Source organism: Centruroides vittatus, unplaced genomic scaffold, assembly GCF_030686945.1.
Source record: "Centruroides vittatus isolate TY-2023 unplaced genomic scaffold, ASM3068694v2 contig_193, whole genome shotgun sequence".
Classification (NCBI taxonomy): domain Eukaryota; kingdom Metazoa; phylum Arthropoda; class Arachnida; order Scorpiones; family Buthidae; genus Centruroides; species Centruroides vittatus.
In genome coordinates this window covers 261,809-282,881 of record NW_027121185.1, presented here as the reverse complement: position 1 = coordinate 282,881, position 21,073 = coordinate 261,809, and the positions used below count along the sequence as shown (strand labels likewise).

Sequence of the window (21,073 nt, the reverse complement as noted above, 5' to 3'; positions counted from 1 at the left end):
AAGTTTATATTATTAGCCAACATTAATAATCAGTCAATAATATAAAACTTACCTAAAAATAATATGATGTATTAAATGTGTAACAGAAAATTAATCTATCTCAACTAATTGAACTATAAAACTTACACTGATATCAAAGAGAAATCTATTGGGTATCATAATTTTCCATTCTCGCGCAAATTCTGACATTCTGTCACCATTGGACATTCTAACATTGGAGATAAATTCAGTAAGTGTTACTCAATTACTATGGAAACTAAACTTATCATGAAACTATGTGCATTAAATGAAAAAAAAACATTTGAACATCCACTACTAGAAAGTAATGAGTGGGTAAATGAGATTAAACCCTTGGTAACCTCACTTGTTTGTAAGTAGGGGAGCACTTGTTCAGAGTTATGTTTTACCCAGTTGTCTTAAACTCAGTTTAATCTTTTACATTAGTAATCTGTTCCATATATTTAAAATTTATTTTGAAATATATAAAAATAGACTTCTTATCAATGACGACATTGACCAACTTCCTAGACCAGTGATGAGTTTTTCCTAACAAGGGTTAAAAATGAAACAAACAGTAAGTAAAAAAAAAAAATAAATAAAAAATGATGATAATTTCATTAAAATGGAAAAACGTAACTTGTTTAATGGAAAATATGATTTATTTGATGATTCTTCTTCTATCCAAGGTTCACAATGACCTTTAAGATTTTTCACAACAGCTTTGTTCTCCGATTTGCCGACAAGTAGGTAAAGCATTTCTCCAATTATGTAATTTTTCATACCATCATTCTTTAATTTTAAGATCTGCTCCACAATAGCAGATCTTAAAATCATGAAATAAAACAATAAACCAAGTGAGAGAGAATGTTTACTTTGTCCTGTGTACTTAATTCAATCCTCCTGCTATCTCATCCCTACCATGCATTGTTCTTGAAGTCGTGTTAGTGTGAATGGTCAATCTTATGACTACATACAGTAAACAAGGTTGGTACTCTGGAGAACGAAGACCGAGAACTACTGTTGTAACATATTTTGCACGCTAGCATACAAAAGAAAACATTGTACAAAGGAATTAATAATAATTAGTACATAGTTTGAAACATTCTAATTAAACCATGCAAACATTTAAAAGGTCAATTGTACAATTTTTTGCATTACATTAAACTGATAAATAAATGTAAAAATTTTTTAAATTAAAAGTACTCGATTTAAGCACATCATCATACCGATAGGATAACATACAGAATGTTGTTGATGGAAATAAAACAAGTGGAACACAACAGACATTGTCCCGAATACCATGGATAGTCTATTCTTGGCATGGAGCACTAATTAATGGTCTCCTTAAAGTCTAAAAATGCAAAATTTATGATCATCGTGCAATAATTTCAAAATAATTCAAAAGTAATTTTTTACTGTGAATTTTCCTGGGACCTCTTTAATTTCCCCCAACCTCATTAGCACATTCTGCATCACTGGAGAATATGCCCAACACCATCAAAAACAATACCAAAGTACAGAACAACCTGAATTTAATAACAACAAACACAGCAATGACAAAAATTAATTTTATAAATTATTCATTCAAAAATTACAAACATCACTGTATCTTAAGATTTCCATCAAGGTATGATTATGCGTTTTCTTAAAATTATCAAATTAACTGCTTAAATTAACACAAATTACAAATCCCAACAATTTGAAATGTAGTCTCAAGCATATTTATTTAGAGAATTGGAACTACATAGTTAACTCTTAAAAATTCAGCAATGAGTTGCATGACTTTCCTGGCAAAACACTTAAAATTGTGTGTAGTGACATCTGTTATGAGATTTTATTCAAAAAGTTTTTATATTATTAATTATATTAAAATTTTTAAAAGCTTAATTTTGAGGATAGAGAAGAGTTTCATAAAAAACTGTAAATGCTAATAAAATCTTCATTAAGTCCGTCCCCACTCAATATATGATGTACGACTCCCCTTCTATCTCCTCATCACTCAACCTCTAACTATCAAAACTTAATAAAAAAAATTCCCCTAATACACAATCATTCCTGCAAAACTTCAGATATTTTCAACAAAAGACACAGGAGTTATTAAGTTTCAAAGTGCATGAGCAAAATTGTGCCTACACAGAGATACACACTAGGAACTGTGTGTGGACACAATTTACACAAACCTCCCCAAAAGATTTTTGGCTTTTCTCAACATTTCAAGTTCTCAAATCTAAAAATTTAGAAATCTCGGAAAGGCCATTTTTTGACATATTGCCGTACTTTCCCTCTGTTAAATAAAACAGCCAGGAAAGTAATAAATAAATACATTAAAAAATATTTTATACTAAAAATTTCAGAAATATGTTCATATCCTTTTGTCACAATCCCAAAATTTAATTAACTTTATTTATCCAACATTTGTGAATTTGTTTCCGACATCTCCATTTTAACATTGAATTTGGAAATAAAAGAAGCATTTATATAGTAGGTCGTCCTACTCTAATGACTGGTATAAATTCTATATTATGATTCATCAAATGTCTTTAATTTAAAATTGTTGTTTGAATATGTATCAAATATATATCTGTCTTTTTCTTTCTTTTATTGGATATATTTCTAACAATTTCTTTTAAAATTACTGGCATGACGAGTTTGACTTAGCAAGTATTTTTTCATTATTACTCAAGTAAATTCCTTTATTACATTGAATTTTCTATAATCTGAAGAGAATTAGATTGTAAATTATGCTATTGAATGAAACTATTTTTAACACAGTTAAGATGATTAAGATGACAACATAATTTAAGCATAAAATAAACATTAAGAGTGCACAGCTGTATGAAAAAGTTCTAATACCCTACAATAGTAAGAGCACTGTCTATCAGAAGATACAGCTTATTTTAAACTGAAAAGTTAAGTTTATTCAGCATTGTTGCTCTTATAGTATGTTGAAGGGAGTGAGTGTTGCATAGTAGTAATAGCAAAAAAATCACCAGATTTATTCCATAATAGTTGCCCTAAAATACTTTTGTTAAAGTAATTTGGTTTGTTTGGTAATTATTGGTGGGCCCAGTTCTGTTCCATAATGACCACCCACCACCAACATTAAGCGAGGTTGAGGGCGAAGGTTTAAATGCGAAAACGTGTACGTCGGACGTTCGGCGCCTCTTTCCTGTTTGCCTAGTAGTTTGACAATGGCATTTGGAACGTCGAGCACGATTCTACCGACTTTCCAAACACCATTGTCAAACTTCTAAACTTACAGGAAAGTGGCGCTAAATGTCCGACGTACACGTTTTTGCGTTTAAAACTTTGGCCTCAACCTCACTATCGACCGTATTTTCTTAGTTAAACCAAATTATCAAAAAACAACTTAACTGACAAGTCTCCATAAAATTTAATACATTTTATTTAGCCATAACTATTTCTCAATTTGATTCTGCTGAGTAATCAAAAACTTTTTTTCAGACCTTATTTTAAAATTAAGATATAATAATAATAAAGTGAAAAAATGTGCCAGACCAATAAAATTCTTTATACTAAGTGAGTGATTCTTAACGTACATTCAACTTAAATTTTCTTTATAGGATTCTACTTTAACAAATTAATAAAAAGAAAAAAAAAATCAACAGACTTAAAAATATAAAGCTTATGATTATAAAACATCCATTTAATATTTGAGGAGAGAGAGATGAAGTTTATTTTCTTTAAAATTTAACAGTAATGTCTATTTGACACTTCAACCATAATCCTCCATCACTTCCATAACATTGTAAATAGGATCATTTAGTTGAAAGCATTCAACATTAAAAAAATAACAAGAACTTAGGATTAAAAAAAATCAGAAAAGTCTTTGTTAAAATTTTGATGTCAATAACAACAATTAATTTGCTTTTCCCTCCTCTTCAAATGAATGTTTTATTCATAAGCTTGTGTATACAAGAAGTCTTCAACATTCAAACAGATCATTCTTTTGTTGGTAATCCTTTTATACACTTATATCACATTTCACACATCTGGTTGACAGACAAATATTTGAACTATTGTGTAATGGTTGCTCAAAATGTAACAGTGCTGCATGTTTTACGTTTGGCAACAAAATCACATGTAGACACCAAATTTTAATGCCTGTTTTCTGTTTAATCTATAGTTTTAACAATGTAAGAGTTTATGCAATGTTATACATTCACTGTAATACTTGTGTACTTTAATAATTTTGCTTTTTTAATCATCTTGTATGAGAACAGAACTTCTTTTATAACATGCAACTCTATACTTCATTCAATGTTATTAAACATTTTTAGGAATGCATTATGCCTAAAAGTCAGTGACTGCCTACAGGCCTATTTTTATTGTTTGAAATTAGCAACGCTTAGTAATTTATAGTTATGAAATTAGTTTTGAATGATTTATAATTTTTTTTAGATCAGCAATAATTAATCAGGGTTAAACAAACTAGACCAAAATCTATTTTATGAAAAGTTTAAGAAGTAAACCTTGCTATGTCAGTAATAATTGAGACTATTCTTCCAAAACTTGTCCGCAAACAAGCTTTGTAATATTTTTACTTAATATATTATGATTATCCAATAAAAAATTGATAACTGATACATAAACGACAGATTCTATCAGCAAATAAATTAAAATTAATTAGCAGTAGGAAAACTATAATAAACTGGTTTGCCGAGAATTAATACGGTGACTTGCTCGATCGTGACCTATTTACACGCAAACTGAACTGTAGCAATTGCTTTCTTTAGCAACAATGATTATATCCTCAAACTATAATAAAATTCCAAACTTATGTCTAACAACAACTCTCTTTGTCCTAAATTAGAAGGATTGTCAGGCTTAACAAAAAATATATCTTCGTCCTATAAGTATAGACTAATATATTAATATATAAATTTGAATTTACGCTTATTCTAACTTACAATCAATTTTTGTCCGTCATTCTATAGCTAGCTGCTGTCTACGATAGATCTATGGGGGGTGGTAGCGAGCAACTGTCATTAAACTAAAATTTTTTAAAGACAATTTCTAGTTATAAATCATTTTACAAACATTCAGACTGACTTGCATTGCTGAATAGATTTATATGATTAAATTTAATCAATCCTATACTTTTTACTGTTTTTAGTTGTCAGTAAAATAAGATCACCCTGTTCGTAAAAGTTTTACCCGTTAAGTCCGAAGAGGTCCTCTTAATTAAAAATGAAAACAATTGCCGAGATTAAAGGAAAGTCTTAAATTTTTATAATTTTTATAATTGCCATTGTGTTAATTTTATCATAACTTACTGCAGATTAAACAGTTTACATCTACATAAAATTTCAAGTCTAACATTTTAGTAATATAGCCAAGTTGAGCAGATAATGTGATCAATTTTCTTTTCAAAAATGAAAGTTTGCTCATACAAGATGCATCAGCAGTAGCAGGAAGTTTGAAATGCTGCAATATTAATAATGTTAGTTTTATTTATATGAATTAGATATCAATTAATAAGCCTTTGCATGGTTTTTCCATCTCGCGGTCAACCTATGCAACACCAATATTGATGCACACTTGAAACTATTTTTGAAGTGCTCCACAGCATTTATAATATTGTACTATCTATAACCATGTATTATCTAATTTGATTTGTAATTTATTAATACAATCATTATTTTAGCCCCGACAACTGTTGCTTAAAAAAGTAAATAAACTAAAACATATCATAGACTCAAAAATTGTGCCATTATTGTTAAGGGAGATAATTTAAGTTTAAATTAGAGATTCAGATTATCAGAGAAAACAGAGTTCAAGCAATTTTCCCAAGTTGTATTCCAGATAACTTAAATACTCAGTAATTTTAACTTTGATATTTCTGATCTTTCAGTCAATTAATAGCCCTTCTATACACTCAAACCTGTTTTTGTGCAGTCTTTTTTTGTGCGATTTGTTTTGTGTGCGGTATATGAATTTCAATCAAATTGGTGTACTGCACAAAACACATTACACACACAAAAAATCGTACAAAAACAGGTTTGAGTGTACAGTTTTTAATACATATTTATTGTTAAATACTTCAAATTGAAAATAATAAATAATGATTCTAATTGATGACTAACCAAATAGAAACTTCGAATAACCCAAATCTTGATTAATACCAAACAATCTGAAATATGGTAGGGGCTAAATTATGGCTACATTTAATAATTAGATATGGAGTAATTTTCCCAAGAGGTAAGCAATTAAATAACCATCTCATAATAAATTTAATAATTATAAATAAATCAGTATTTAATGTTTAATTTATAAATTTCTGGAAGAAAAGAATCGACCCGGAGTAATAATTCTGGAGGCAAAGATTAGACCGAGATACAGGTAGCATAACTGGAAACGCATCTGCATGGTAAGAGGGAGTTGACAGTTTGAGTCCTGCTCCGGACCAAATCTTTTCTCCCAGAACTTTCTGTATTAAATATTAACTTATAATTATTAAATTTATTACAAGATGGAAACTTCATCACCTACCTCTAGGCAAAATTACTTTATATCTAATTATTAAATGTAGCCATAATACAGGACGATACAATCCACTAAATTGTTTGACATTAAAGACTAACCACAGGTAATCCTAATATATATAAAAAGAAATGGTATAGAGATTGTCTAAACAAAGAATTATGGAAGTTGTTAGGTAATCAAGTAACAGAATATATTCACATGAATAACTTATTTGATATCCTGACATTAAAGAATAACTTACAAATTCACGAATTCTGGTATAAATACTATATTTTCATGGCACATAAGATGCAATTTTTCTAAAAATCTTCATCTTCTTTGTGGAATTGCAATCTCCTGTAGATTAATGAATTCCCTGAATGGCCTTTAGTTGGCTACAGATAACTTCCTAACCCAATTCAAATAATAATATAATGTTATTGTTTAATTAAACATATTTTTACTTTCATTAACCAGAATACAGTAAAAAACTTTGGGACCAAGCGTCTCTAATATGCTGTAAAATAAGGTAAAATTTGTATTGTTTTTATAATGCAATCAATTAAGCTTTTGCTTTAATTTTGTAATGAGTAATGCTAATAAATTCAAATGCCAAGTTAGTATTACAGTGCTGTTTTGTTAAGTAAATCATCATTTTGTGTTCAAAAAATAATGTACTGTGAAATTATTTTCCTTAATGTAACAGAAATTGCATCATTTTCTTAAACTCTTGATCTGAATAAATGTCCATAAAATAAGTACAGTAGAACTCCAATTATCTGAACCGATTCATTCTGATGATTTGTATAAGTGAATTAACAGGTGAATAATGAAACTGCAGTGTAATAGCACAGTATTGTACTGTACATATACACTGGATTGGATTATTGTTTAATGGCATAAGGGCCTCACATCCGACGTACACGTTTTTGCATTGAAAACGTCGGCCGCAACCTCGCTAATAACTTTAGTTCTCTAATTATAAAGAAAATTTTATTAAAACATTGGTAAAGTATGGATGTATTTCCATAATAAAAATCTGAAATCTAGTTTTCCTAGTTAAACTATATGGAAATTAACACCATGAAACACAATATTTAGCAGCAAATAACTTGTTTTACAAAAAAACAAAAAATTATTTGATTGATGAATTGAAGTATGCATGATCATCTTATACTAAGAAATTATTCAGAAAAATCAATAAAATTTAATAGGAAATTATCATCAAAGCTCCACTTTGTCTCGTCTCCTAAGAATGCATTCAAAGCGTATATGAACGACACACGACATAGAAGGCTGCTACATCCAAATGAATAGAACAGTTCGTGTCTACTTAACTTGTATATTAATGAAATTGAATGAAAAACTAAATCAAAATTTGCCACATTTCAAGGATAAAAAAGCTAATAAATTTTGGGTTAGACAATTAAAATGCATTAGCATAAAACATTTCTTTAAAAATGTTAACTTTAATTATTTTTTTAATGTTAAAAAACACACATTTTCATATTTTAAAGAATAAACTTGACATATGGGCCAGAAAGTGAGGTTAAACTTTCTTACTTTATTCAAATAATAAAATTTTAACAATAGAAAACTGAATCAAAACTTACTATAAATATTACATAGTATAACAACTCAACAAATACAATAACAACTAAATTAATATAATTCTGATCATTAATTCATTTTTTGGATTATTTGATATAAAAATACAAAAAAATGTCATTGTATAAATATTTATTAATTTTCTTTATGAAATCCAATTCGACCTTATACATTAAATGAATCCAAGAAAATTATTTGAGAATACTGTTAAATTACAGCGTCTTTATTGCTACTTCAAGTGCTCTGTTTACTTTATCTTCATTGACCAATGAAGATAAAACATTTTGTCTCGCACCGAATTTTGAGCTAGTGTAGAAAACTTTACACCGACGAATCAGACCCGCGCCGACAGATCGAACTTGGTGCAAGAGAGAAATCTGGAATTGATGTCAAAGCTTATAGTTATTATTTAATTTTCCTTATTAAATGAAAAGATTGTTTCATTAACTGTAGTTTATCAAATTCTTATCGAGGAAGAGGAATTATAGTAAAATATTTAAATAAATAACTCCAAAGTTCATAGAAACAAAATTAAATGAAGTCTAGTTCTAAATCAAACATAAAATATAGTTCTTTTTGTTTAACTGAGTACAAGGACTGTTTAACAGAAAAAAGTCAAATCTTTTAACTATATTGTAGTGAATTAATAAAAAAAACTTTATTCATTAATAATGTTTAAAATTTCTAAATACTTTAGAGTTTGACACACCCATCTTCAGGTGTTGGTCTCAAACATAATGGAAGTTTCCAAAATAAAATATTTAGAGCAAGTTTTTATATTGAGTAACTATTATGCTATTTATTCAGTTCTGTAATATTTTTTGAACAGTTTTTATCAGTTTAGTCATAAGCAATCCTAACATTCTTAAAAATTATAGTCATTTTTACTTTCCTGGTTGTTATGTATACATAACAAAGGATATTGGAATTGTTTCAAATTTGACCCTCCGAGTTTTTTGCAAATATCCACATTTGAAGAGCTTCTGAATCCAAAAAAATCCGTGAATATGTATGTGTATGTTGGTGTCTATTTTGCTTAATATCTCAGGATGGGGTAAAGATTAAGAAATGAAATTTGGCATGACGGCTTGTATACGAGGGCATCAATGCTATTAAATTTTGGTGGCGAAAGATTGAAAGGGGTAGGACTTAAGATTTTATTCATTATTAACATTTACACATTTTTTTTTTTTTTATAAAACCCACTCCTACCCTCAAAATTAAGGCTTTTGTCATTTTATTAAAATTATAAAAAGTTTTCATAAGAAGATCTGATAACAGATGACATCACACACAATTTTATGTTTGCTTAATAACATAAAATTTTTTTCTAAATAAAAACTCAACAGCTGAGAAAGTTATGCACCTCTTGTTACTAGATTTTTTTGTTGAAATTTAAATGTTCCACATTTGGAAACCAAGAGGAAAATTCCAACTAGTTCTAGCTGTGTTTGAACTTTAGTATTAAGTGCAGACGACACACTAAAAAATCTAGGAATGAGTTGCATAACTTTCCTGGCTGTTATAAAACTTATTTTCTGCATAAGATCTTGTAACTTTAATTACAATATAACTTAATAAAATTGTGTGTGATGCCATCTGTTACAAGTTTTTTTTTTTTTTTACCTTTTTAATTCCTATAAAATAGCAAAAAGCTTAATTATATCCCCACCCCTTCGACCTTTAAACACCAAAATTTATCACCCCACTGCCCCTCATATACAAGCCACCATGTCACATTTCGTTACTTATCTTTACCCCAGCCTGAGATATTAAGGAAAATAGATGCCAACACATACACAGAATACATTTCCCATTATTTGACTTTTTAGATTCAGGAAGTCTCAAAACGTGGAGATTTGCAAAAAACTCTGAGGGGGAAATTTGACACAATTCTAACACTTTCCCTTGTTGCGTATACATAACAGTTGGGAAAGTAAAACGCAACAAACCTAAGCAATATGAAGGGCAGTATCTTTTAAAGATAACTCTTTTTTTGTCCTGAAAAGACTCCATTTTGCATTTCTTCGAAAGGTCTAGTATTATTTTTTTTTTGTGAAAATTACTTTTATAATACCACCTCTTCACAGATGGTAAAAAATATTTCACATTCTAATCTAAAGTAGATTAATTCTATATTCTTGTTTCAAAATTATTCAGAAAAACTATTAAATTCTGAATATAGTCTAAAGAGATTTGGTTATTAAAATAAATAATTTAATTTATTTTAATAACCAGAGCTTAATAATTATAATCACATTGCTTAAATGATCACCACTTTATTAAATTTCATGAATGAATAATTTAGTTAATTATAAGTATTTTTTATGATGGAATTTTTAGACCTAACTTTTATACTTAACTGAATTGTGTTTACTTTTAATTCATAAGGTTTTCTAAGAATATTAAATTGCATATATCTTTGACTTTTAACTCAAATTTTTATTAAAAAATTGGTCAATATAGTATTTTCAGGTCCAAAATCATACTTTGTATTTTCAGTACACTAGGACAGTGAGCATAAAGACATTAAAGAAGAATAAATACAAAAACTGTATACTTCTTGTACTGTATTTGTGGTAAAAACATTTTATTTTTGATTCAGATAATTTTACTTAGTGAAATTATTATTAGTACTACTACTACTACTGACAGCTAGTTTATTTCTGTTTTGTCACAGAACAATACAGTGCATAAGGGAAAAGAAATAGCTTAAAAATTATAGTACACATTGGAAAATGAGAAGTTATCTTAAAAATGATAGTAGTAATATTTAATTTTCAAAAAACAACACTGCAATTACAGCATGGTTTTAATTATATTAGAAAATATAAGAATATTCTTACAGGTAATAACAATTATACACATTTTTTCATTGAAAATTTACTACAGTAATATGGAATATCTTTAAAATCAATACAACTTACATATTCATTAGCTGTAAGCTCTTTTCATTTACTTAATTTCTATTGAGGTAGTAGTAGTTGTATTTGTTGAAGTTAAAAATGATATCACACACTTTCAAAGTAATTTTTATTAATCAAATAATTTTGTTTGGCTACAGTTTCACTTCTTTCATTTCAACACAGAATTCATAAATTCTAACAGTTTTCAATGATCATTTGACTGGAAAATTTCTCTTGCTGCAAGAACTGCTTTATTGATATTCATGAATAGATAGTGGGCAAGAGATAAGGAATACAGTGAATGAATGTTGCAAATTTAATCTCCTGAAATTTATGATACATCATTCACACTACATGTTGTATATCTCCTTTTCTGTTGATTAAAAATGACTGTTATTTGCCAATTTCAGCTTGACTACATCAAGTACCAAACAGTACTTTTCTGCACTGATTGATTCTTTATTTCCAAGAGGATTTATGTGAACCAAGTCTTGCATTGTGTATTATGCACAGTTACTGTGATCATTTTTGTAATATGAGTTTTGTTTTGACAATTTTGAAGTCTTAGAATGATCTCAATAACAAAGTGACTGAGATCATTCAATCACATTAATGAAACATTTATCATATAGATTAAAATCTGATTGAAAAATGATTTACATTCATTACATATAAGCAGAACACTTAAAATGTACCATAATTTTCACCACTTTATTTTGCATAAGTTGTCATCTCCAGCAGACAAATTGCTGGAGATGCCTGTTTTATCCCTGTAGAATGAGTAATGAATATCCGATAAAAATGATAATACATGCATTTGTGACAGAATGTCTCTATACAAGTGTCTATAATGTGCAGTACATAGATCATTATAGACACTTGTATAGAGACATCATAAGATTAGTTCTAACCAAATAAAACACAATTTAAGAAAGCATCATAGAAAAATGACAAGCCTTAAACTAATACTTTATTGTAATTTTTTTACACTATGTTATAAGGATAAAGCTGTAGCTTTTAACAGAATAATGCATTCATTATTATACAAGAAATACTGAATGCATTATTCTATTTTTCATTTTTCTAAACTTATAAAATAATTTATAATTTTAAATGTAGCTTTATATGTTACTTCACAAGTTAGGAAAAAAACTTACATCACTAATTGATATAAAATCATATTTTAAAAATTAAACTTACATCCAATGATATTTGTCTTGTACATACATTCATGTAAAAAAAAAAAAAACTAAAATTATGTATACATTAGAAATTATTTTTCATATGTTAAAATTTGCCTGGAATGACATCTGTAAAAAATGACTATCTGCCACTTAAATCTAGACTTTGTATTATTAAATTATAATAAAGCAAAATAAAACCATAACAAACTTTTACCTAACAATATAAATCTGACATTAAATATTCTTAAAGGATTTATCTAACACAGTATGGGTTAGACTTAATTATCTAACAGTTGCTAACTTTTACCCATTCTGGTGAGATATTCTAACTGATCATATTCTTAGAGAAAGTGAAAAATGAAGAATAAATTGTAAACATTGTATCTAGATGAGCTTTCAAATCTGGATTATTACAATATCATCCCATTGTGTTATCTAGTAAAGCTGTATAAAGATGGATTTACACTAGAACCACTGAGCTGTCATATCAGTGAGAATCATCCAATTGTATTTCATAGTGCAGACTGCAAAAAACCAAATGGCCTGATCTTAATAAAAGACCATCACTGATGCCTCACCAGTGCAAACAACAATTGAACAATTGTGTTCATTCTTCTGTAAAATTTCATTAAGAAAACAAAAGAACTCCTTTTGTTGATTATGACATTTACAGTTTCACCAATTGGCTGATTTCTTTAAGCTATCTACTATAATGTGAAAAAGTTTGATAAGATTAATATCACCTTTGCTTTATGTATTGCTTGTTATCAACAGTGGGTTGCTAGGCAACCCAACTGCAATAGAAGACCATATAAACTTCCACTGTGAATCATCTTTAAGACAGCTTTCTTAAAAGACTTTTGAGAATTTTAGCAACTGCAGTACTAACATAGCAACTTCAGAAGAGCATTTAAGACAAAATTCAAGATGTACACAAACAACAAAGTAATTGTAAAATCTGTTAAACTAAGTCATCAACTGCTTGCAATATTAAATTTTAAATCAGATACAATTCTGCCTTGTCTCTAAATATTGATTTATATAATATCATCAAAGCAACAGTGTATTTCTTTCAAAAGCAGAAATAATTTAAAGCAACATCCAGTAGCATAACTAAAAACAGCTTTACCAGGAAATACATCCAATGCCTTAGTTTTTAAAAATACGACAAATATCCCTGGATGACAATTCAATTTCACATTATAATACACACAGCATGTTAAGGGTCTATCTGGAAATCGGTTCATTTACCAAGACCAACATCATTCAAAAATATTACCTATAGAATTTCCAGTAATTTACCAGCTGCTACCAGACTCACTGATCTTTGAGGATGTGTTAGAGCAGTAATTCTCAATGTTTCTGAGGCTGCAGAACATCATTCATATATTTTTCATCACATGGATCATTAGCAACAATATCTTCAAAAATCCATAAGAATTCTATATTTACTATTTTCACAAAACAATAAAGCAATACATTAATAAACTTTATTGTATTGAATAAAATAGTAAACATGGAAGCATCTACAAATAACCTAACATAGAGATTTGCAATAAAATCTTTTTTAATGGAGCAGTTGGGCAAGTTTACAGAAGACCTACATTCCATAAACCACAGTAGTGAGAACCATAATTCACTACTGTGAACATATCTCCCTTTAAGCCAACTACACACGTATTAATATACCTGAACACGTGAATGGCAGTAGAATTACACCCCGGAATGAGACAGTTGGGACCATGTCAGAGCTATAGACCATATCATACTCATAAAAACAAAACAAAGGAACCATACCTGTAAATGTGACCCTTCACTAGATGTAGCCCCTAAAATCATGTTGCTCTGCCTCCACAAAGACTACTGCATTTAACTACTTAGCCCCATCCCAGAAGTCCCACCACTCCCCCCTTGCTGTACCTGCCATAGGCTTACTGGCAAGCCACTTCTTATTCCTCCAAAACACCATTTTACAAACAATTTAAACATCAAATATATTAACATATACGATAAACATAATATAGACTATACATAGAATCTAATCTAATATAATCAAGATGGGTTGATGATAATAAGTGCAGAGCCTAAATGATTAGGAGTTGAAAGTTGAAATTTGGCACACAGTTAGGGTACATCATGAGAATGCACACTAAGGGATTTTTTTGAAATTCCCCCTGCAGGGAGAGGAAGAGGGTTAACAATTATCCTGAAGAACCTACTGTACTATTTTAGATACGATTTTTTGCATTTTTGTGGAAAATCAAACATTTTTAGATCCATCTAAAAATTCTCCAATTAGCCTCGAAAGAGGGGTACCCAATTCTTGCATCTGGTGGAAACAGATAAGGTTGGCCATGTAAAATAACCTTTGTAGTTATATAAACCAAATTCTATAATATAATACAACGTAAGGGTTAGAAGTATAAAATTAGCCAATTTTAATGTTTCTTATTATTTTTTGCCTGGGCAACACCAGACTTACCTGCTAGTTAAAAATAAATTAACTATTTAGCACATGAAACTATGCTAACTTCAAGTAGCCCTCTTGACTATAGAATACTTGATGTTATTTAGTTTTAGAGGGGGTGGGGACTCACCCCCCACATGGGCACAGAGGTGCAAGTGACAGCGAGCATCAAAGTGCACGACTACATGAGAAATGTTGGTCAAGGCAAGAGATGGCAAGCTTGGACAACACGGAGCACAAGCAGTATACCGATACATGGTAAAAACTAACCTTTGGAGACAAATTTCTAATCAGAGGTTGCATACAGATTTGGTTCCTTTGACTTTTTTGCTTGTACAGGGGCCTACAACTCTAGGGGTGAGAAACCCCTCATTTAGAGTTCACATCTTAAGGTGTGGATGAAACACTGTTGGCTTTTTCATCCACACCTTCAGGTATACCAATATGCATACAGCCAGTTTTAAAATGCTCACTAATCAATTGATTGGAAAGCACTTCCAAACAGACCTTAAGCAACAACTAAATTTATCATAATTTCACTCAGAATCAAACAAATTTCAAATAATACAAGCACACTATTTTATTTTCAAAATACAATAAAACTCATTAATTTATTTCATACTTTATTTCTAATTTTACAATCTCTTACAGTACAACCGATTTATTGAAAAAGTAAGCTTTATAAATGTTTATTATTTATGTATAATTTCAACATAATTAAAGTTTACAATTAAAATTAATGTTTATATAAAGTACACTTTCCATAAACACTAATTCATTGTTTTTACAGCAGAAAACAATAAAAAAAAAACCACGAGAATCACGTGTATTAATTATTGTTTTAGTATCAACATACAAAACTGAAAAATGTTAACATAAATGCTTAAATAAACCATTTTTTAATAATTAAAACAACGATTTAATAGGCAATTAACTTAAAATTTGAATATTTAATTGTATTAATAAGGCATTTATCAAAACACAGAACGGAACTACTAGGACTCGTTAGGCCTAATGTTAAAGACAATAACAAGACTTTTGACGTCTTTTTTTTTATTAATTAACGTAATGAAAGATCGTTTCGCAATCTTCGGCCGAAAACTCACCTCTTTCGCAGCCATTATTTATTAAATACGAAAAGAAAAATAAACTCTTATTGTTCCTATCTAACTAGTACATTACCGAACGACAAAATGGCAGCCAACTAATATTTGCGCGTGCGCATATCACACTACATACGAGCAGTGGCGCCTCCTAATGATTCTTTTATGAGGAATATTTAAAAAAAAAGAAAAAAACAAAACATTAATTTTATATTTATAAATGATAAAATTTCTAAACATTCTTTAAGAGTAATAAATTTTATTGCGTTTAGAAAATCAATATAATTTCAAATTAATACAATGTACACGTGATTATTACTATTTTTTTTAAAACTCTTTCCCCCATGTAGGCACTAAGAGGACCTTTTTTTAACAAGCCCATTATGGGTTCGGTCAGGGCCACAATGGGACAACCGGGTGGTGAAGGAAAGGCCTGACATATCCGGACGGACCATTCCCCGAAAAATTCCTGGGGATTTTTCGACCCGGGTTCCCAGAGCGGTAGGCTACCACCTCGACCGCTCGGCCATCTGGCCACGTGATTATTACTAGTTGATAGCACCGAGTGGTTAAAGTAATCTGCCCCTCTGGAAATCCGGAATCGAATCTAGACAGGGCGAAAAGTTCCAGGAATTTTTTGAGGTTGGTTATTATATGGATATTTCTAGTCTCGTCCTTTCCATCTAATCGCTCCATTGTGAGTCTGAACTCATAACGGGCTTGCTAAAAGGCCCTTGCTATAACTATTAGTGGTTGAATATTTTTATCCACTCAACCACTATTACAAACAAAAATTATAATTTAATGTTTTTGTTCAGTTAATATTGTTTATTTATTTCTGTTTTTAGAGAAAATAAACGAAAAATAAAGAAATTCACTCATGGTACTGTAGGTACAGGTACATAATAATGATTAATATTAAACATAGATTCTAATACATATATTGATTTTATTCTCTACGCTTGAACAAATATGTAAACAAACATTAAAATTTATTGTTTTAATCATATTTTATCTATATTTATTCCAACAGACGTTGTTCTGTTTTGGCTAAACACACATTATTCTTCCATTATATTATTCAAAGTATAGGTCCAGCAAGTGTCATCAATAAATTAATAAATCCATTTACTTTATTTCTTAACACTTAAGTAGGGGCCATTTTCCATAGAATTCTTCCGAGAGTCATTTCCTTCTTGGCACATTATCCACGTGTTGCGTGCCTCATACCAAGCAATAAAGAGAAGTCGGTTACATTCAATTTACATTGAATGTAATTGATATCTCTGTTGTTTAAATAGTTCAAGGTCTTACAACATCAGATATGTAAATTTATTCAATGTAAACATCACATTTGTTGAACATACTTTATTTATGTCCAGTAAATACGCTTAGATACTGGTTACGTTAGCATTTCTTGCATAATTTTGGCACGTTTTCCTATTGCTGTTCCTCAATTGAATTAACGATGATAAAATGGAATAGAAACTTTCTAACATCTGCAAAAGTAAAAATATACGTTAAGTTATAACTATTATAAAAAATATCCTTAATAATAGCAATTTTTTATTTTAATAAGGCTTATATACACTAGACTTCCGATTATCCCGAATAATGTAGATCGGGGATGTCTCGATTAACAGTGACAAAGTGGTCGACAAAGTGTATGTACTCCTCTATGCTTCACTTCGGATAATGCGGAAATTCGGTATAATGGATCTCGGTTAATCGGAACTCTACTATATTTTCAATATAATATTAGCTCATGAATCTTTTAAGAAAGAAAGAAGTATCAAACAAAGTACCCTAATAGGAAAATTTTTCTTAATTGAAAAGAAACCTCCAATAGTAATTCCAATCGGAGTTTTTCCAAATTTTTTCATAAAATTCAATAACTGTAAAAAATATCAATTTAATAAAAATGACAATTAAAAGTAATTTAGGGTAATCGTAATTAAAGAGCGGAATCCTCTGTAATTAGAACAATTGGGTAAATCTCAACTAAATTTGGCATACACACAAACTTGGCTCCCGAGTATCCGGGAAAATATTTTACTTCAAAATTCAGGCGGTAAGGATTCAACAGCGCCAAATTTTACCCTGTAGCTGAATTTTGAAGTACAATTTTTTCCCGAAACTTTAAACTGCATACTCGGGGCAGTTTGTATGCCAAATTTGGTTGAGATTTGCCCAATAGTTCTTTTAACCGACAGCTCTGAACACCTACTCTTTAATTACGACTGTCTTGTATTTCAACTTACCTTCAGTTTAAACTCTATTGGTAATTTCGAGGAGGAGAACTTGTTCATTGAGTTGAAATTATCATATAACTGTATATAAAATAGTTACAATGATTAAAATATATACCTTATTATATTGATTTATAACATATATGACATACCAAAGAAGTAAATCTTGACAATTCAAAAGCGAAGCAAAATGCAGAAAAGGTTACCATAAATGCGAATATTGACAAAAGGAAAAGGTAAATGGGAGGAAATTCAAAAAATAAAATCGTAGAAATGCAGAAGCACATTATATAAAGGAAAAAACAATACATGATAGGAAAATATAATTTTCCTTCATCGTCGACAGACCGAATATACTCTAGAATGTCGGCATGTTTTGTAACGATATCTTCAATTCTTTCACGCAAATTACTACAGGCTAATGTAATACAGTTGAAGCTGTAAGACAATTGATCTAACCTAAATATTATTAAATAAGCTAAGGTGATGAAAAATGCTACTATTGAAATCGAATGACCAATTATTAATAATGCCAGCAACGTAAAGTCTATGTTACAAATTAGAATTTCGTGTTTGGAAGCTCCTTCTAGTGCCGGATACAAGAAAAAATCGTAAAAGGTAACAATTGACAAATAAAATGACAATAATATATTCAATTGAATAATATAGAACAGCTGCAATACTTTAAATTTCTTCATTTCTCCAACGTAACTGCTTCGGTTGTTGGGAAAATGAAAATTTGCCCTCTTCAATAAGCTGTATTGAACAGTGAAGAATGTAGAAACGACTAACGTGAAGGATCTCACATCTAGTTCTTTTCCAGGAAACATCCTGATCCATCTTTCGCAGATTATACCTTGTTTAAATATCATTAACAGCATAGAGAAGTTGTTAATGTATAAAAATACTTCAATTGTACTGGAATACAACTGGAACAACTTGGCTTTAATTGTGCTTTGCTCTCCTTCTCTAATTAACCTTAATCCGTACACTCTAATACTACGTAATACAGGTCGTATCATACTAACAGATGTAGAGAAATCTTCGTGAGACATTGCAGTTTTGTTATACCGTTTTTAAATTTAAAACAGCAACGTCCAGTCCTTCATCCAGTAGAGATCTCACATAAAGAGAAATGACACAACGTCTAGGTTAAATCATATTGGCTGATTGCCGGCCAATAGGATTTAACTGGACGCCATTATTGCCCGCGGCAGTTATTTTGTTTTTTAAATTAAATTTTCGATTAATTTACATTTAAAGTTGCCATTTGAGACAAAAAAAACTTAACTGTGGTCAAATTATATTAAAGTTTTCATGATAAAATGCATTGGACGCATGGAAAGTGAAGTACAGAATCGTCTGACTATCGATTTATACTTTGCATTATTTTACTTATTCATACGATCTTGTGTAAATGTTAAAACAAATATACTAACGTTTATACAATATCACATGAATAAGTAAAATAATATAAACATTTCATATTTCTATTTTATTCCTTTTGCATTTGCGTATAATAAATACTAAATTATTTCGTTCTGTTTTGAAAACAATAAAACCACGAACCAGTGGTGAATGAAGAAAAACAGAAGAAAACCACAAACCAGGGTTCGCGCCTCACTAATGGGCTGATCACGTGGATTTTTCGGATTTTCTTCACGTATCTAGCTGTTAAATAGGTGCCAGTTTCCCATGAAAATTCTCCACGGAGGCACCTCCATGGCTTATCACCCATATATTGAGTTGCCTTATAATATCAAACCTTGTTTATTATTTTGCTCTTGATCCAAGGAAGTACAATTTACTCGTAACGTGTATCATCCAATAGATGATTTGAATCGTATTTATTGATAAAATTGTCCTGACATACAAGTTATTGATTATTTCGTTCAATAACGTGAAAGCTTAATTAAATTCCACCAATTTCAATTAGCTTAATGGCAATAGTACGTACGAAAATGTTTTTTCTATAATAAATAATTCCGAATTAATTGACTATTATAATCTATTAATATTGATGGATAAACCAGATTTATTGCAGTTTGCCCTTGTGACTATAAACTTAATTTATTAATGAAAGTAATGGTAAGCAGCGATGCAATTTAAATAATTGTTTCCCGAATTTATATTCGAGTTATTTAGATTTTTTAATAAACTTTTTGTTCTGTTGGCATTAAAAGAGCCTTTTTAAATTATACTCATCATAAATGGGGGCCTGCAGAAACTTTTCCAGGAGCCAAGCCTTGGAGACAGATAATTAAATCAATAAATGTTTATTTAATTCCTTTTTGGGGGTTTCACGAAAAGATTATAGAATACAGCATTGTACCAAAGCGTTCCATGGTCGAGAGTGTACTTTGCGCACGAGGAAAACGTTATAAAAAGGTCTGTTATAACGCACCAGAATAAGCATAAGAAAAGGTTCACGTTAGGAGTTTATTTTATAAAATTGTGAAACTGATCATATTTAATCCTTTATTGACGTCAATGCATCGCCATCATTACGCAAACCCACATAAGAATGCGTTTTTCGGCCATACTGCTTTTATTTCGGTACGTGTGTTTGCAATCTTGCGTTTAGTTATCGTTTGTTAATTATTTAATTGTTAATGAGACGACATAATCTTCGATATCCCCGAGAGAAAACAAAGCGAGAGTTTCAATGGCGCCGTGTTTGTTTTTACAACATAACGTTAGATGGCGTTTGCGCATCCGAGCCCGTTATGTGTTTATAATTATATCGTCGGTTAAATATAATGTAAAATACGTCGTGAGCAAATTCTGTAGTCACTTTTACGATTTATAATTCGTGGAATTTTTATTCGATTCCAGGGGAGGGCAAGTAATCCGTTTGTTCCCCTCTGCGGACGCCCATGATGACATGGGCGTCTAAGTGTGTAGGCGCTACATCAGGCCTACAATGATGGCGGTTGGGTGGTAGGATGGGCTTAACATATCTAGGACAGATTACTACTGAAAAATTTCTGAAAGTACCAACTTGAACACTATCAGGTCACTAGAGCAACAGCTTGACAACATTCTGTTCATCACCACTAGTCCAGACAAC

The 21,073-nt window shown here is 30.0% G+C and overlaps 1 protein-coding gene across 2 annotated transcripts in view; it reads right to left on the bottom strand.

The window, feature by feature from the left end:
- The window catches only part of su(f) (cleavage stimulation factor subunit su(f)), a 56,706-nt gene extending 40,816 nt beyond the window's left edge, over positions 1 to 15,890 (bottom strand). For both annotated transcript variants that reach the window (XM_067264810.1, XM_067264812.1), the window contains exon 1: positions 15,758 to 15,890. In XM_067264810.1, coding sequence (XP_067120911.1) covers positions 15,758 to 15,772 — 15 coding nt within the window. In that variant the 5' untranslated portion in view covers positions 15,773 to 15,890. The remainder of the gene's footprint in view (positions 1 to 15,757) is intronic.
- Between the last annotated feature and the right edge of the window lie 5,183 nt (positions 15,891 to 21,073).